This window comes from Aplysia californica, unplaced genomic scaffold, assembly GCF_000002075.1.
Source record: "Aplysia californica isolate F4 #8 unplaced genomic scaffold, AplCal3.0 scaffold00289, whole genome shotgun sequence".
NCBI classification, from domain to species: Eukaryota; Metazoa; Mollusca; class Gastropoda; order Aplysiida; family Aplysiidae; genus Aplysia; species Aplysia californica.
Window position 1 is genome coordinate 41,865 of NW_004797559.1, and position 1,652 is coordinate 43,516.

At 45.1% G+C, this 1,652-nt stretch overlaps 1 protein-coding gene across 1 annotated transcript in view; it reads left to right on the forward strand.

Annotated features, from left to right (window-relative positions):
• Window positions 1-1,652, forward strand: part of LOC101859870 (serine-rich adhesin for platelets) — a gene marked incomplete at its 5' end in the record, with an annotated part of 61,780 nt that overhangs the window by 38,895 nt on the left and 21,233 nt on the right. Inside the window, 2 exon segments of the mRNA XM_013084381.2 lie at window positions 961-1,060; window positions 1,358-1,469. Of these exon segments, the coding sequence (XP_012939835.1) occupies window positions 961-1,060; window positions 1,358-1,469 (212 nt within the window).

The following is a 1,652-nucleotide window of genomic DNA, read 5'->3' on the forward strand; positions in this document are numbered from 1 at the left end:
CCTCCTTTGCCCCCTCCTCTGGGCTCCTGACTCTCTCTGCAGACTTTCTACTGCTTCTCCTTAGCTCTTACTGCTGTCTTTCAGCCACACCCCTGTTCTTCTGGTAGGAAAGATCTACACCTAGCCTTCTCGGACAAGGGCGAAAAACCTCGGAGGGCCCGTTTGCAAGTTGAGCACGTTAAAGATACCCTGGTGGTCTAAAATCGATAAGAGTAGGTTTTGGCCGCCACCCGGGCAAAATTCAAAATTTCCTTTCAACTGAAAACGTTAAATGTGTCAGGCGCGCTCATATGACTTTATGCAGTTGCGAGCGCCGTAAAACACTTGCCAAACAAAAAAAAGAGGGGTAGGGTTTGGGTCAGGGTTTGGGTCTGGGATTGGGTTAGGGTTATAGTTAGGGTTAGGTCTCTTCTTTATTGTGTTTGTTGGGGTGGTCGCTTGCTGTGGCAGTCCTTCCACCCCTGGCGGCTATCAGTCAGTCACTTCACAAGATATGACAGCAGGAGACTGTAAAACGGTACTTGTTGTCCGGTGAATCATCTGGCTGATTACACAGCTTTTAATCGGGGTGGTGGAGGGAGATTCTATAACGAGCGACCACTATGGAATAGATGGAGTGCTTGGGTTAGGGTCATGTTAGAGTTAAAGTTAGGTACCTTCTTTAATGTTTATTTGGGTGGTCCCTCATTACGGAAGTCCTTTAATATGTATCACCCCCATCTGGAACTCTGTTGTGGGTGATTGGAAGGCACCACTGATAGGTCTTACTTCTGTTGATTTTCCCTTTTTTTGTTTCGGTCTCTCTGTTGTAGTTTTTCCAAGCACTAAATGAGCATTGTTGTGTCGATATGCTTTTCTTTTCTCAAACAATCTTGCTGTTTGTGACCTGTGAGCTCTCTGTGAACATGACCTTTGTATGTGGGCATGGCCTTTTCACCTGTGACCTTTGCTGTTCCCCAGTTCGAGCAGCTCATCCAAGGTAAAGGACAAAGAAGCCCAGCATCAACAGCAGAAGAAGAAACGTCCAGCAGAGGAGCTGGTGGACAGGGTCTTCCGCAAGGTAACATGAGAAAAGATAACAAAAGATACATTTTTATTGATCTACTTGGGAAATTTTTAATGGATATGCATTTTGTTACTTCTAGCAGATATTTCATTTGTTTCATGGCGAGTGTGTTCAATATCATTAATGACTGTGTATTTGCGTGCGTGTGTGTATGTGTGTGTGTGTATTAATTTATGTATCTGTTGTCATTTTATTATGTGCTGATTTGTGAGCCAAAGTCGATAAAATCATTTAAATCTTAACAAATTCTCTCTCTCTCCATCACACCCCCCCCCCCTCCCCCATCCCCAGCTACCGCCTGTGAAGCCAAACAAGGTGAGCCGCTCCATCCACTACGTCAAGAGTAAGACAGGGCCGTTCTTCAAGAGGAAGCCAGCGTCTAGCTCGGCTAAGAAAAACAAAGGTGGGGGTCTCAAGTTTTGTCTCATGTTTTCTTTGTCTCTCTCTTTCTCTCTCTTTTACTCTCTCTCCTCTCTCTTTTCTCTGCTCTCTGCTCTCTCTCTCTTTCTCTCTCTCTGTCTCTCTCTCTTTCTCTCTCTCTTTCTCTCTCTCTCTTTCTCTCTCTCTCTCTCTCTCTCTCTCTCTT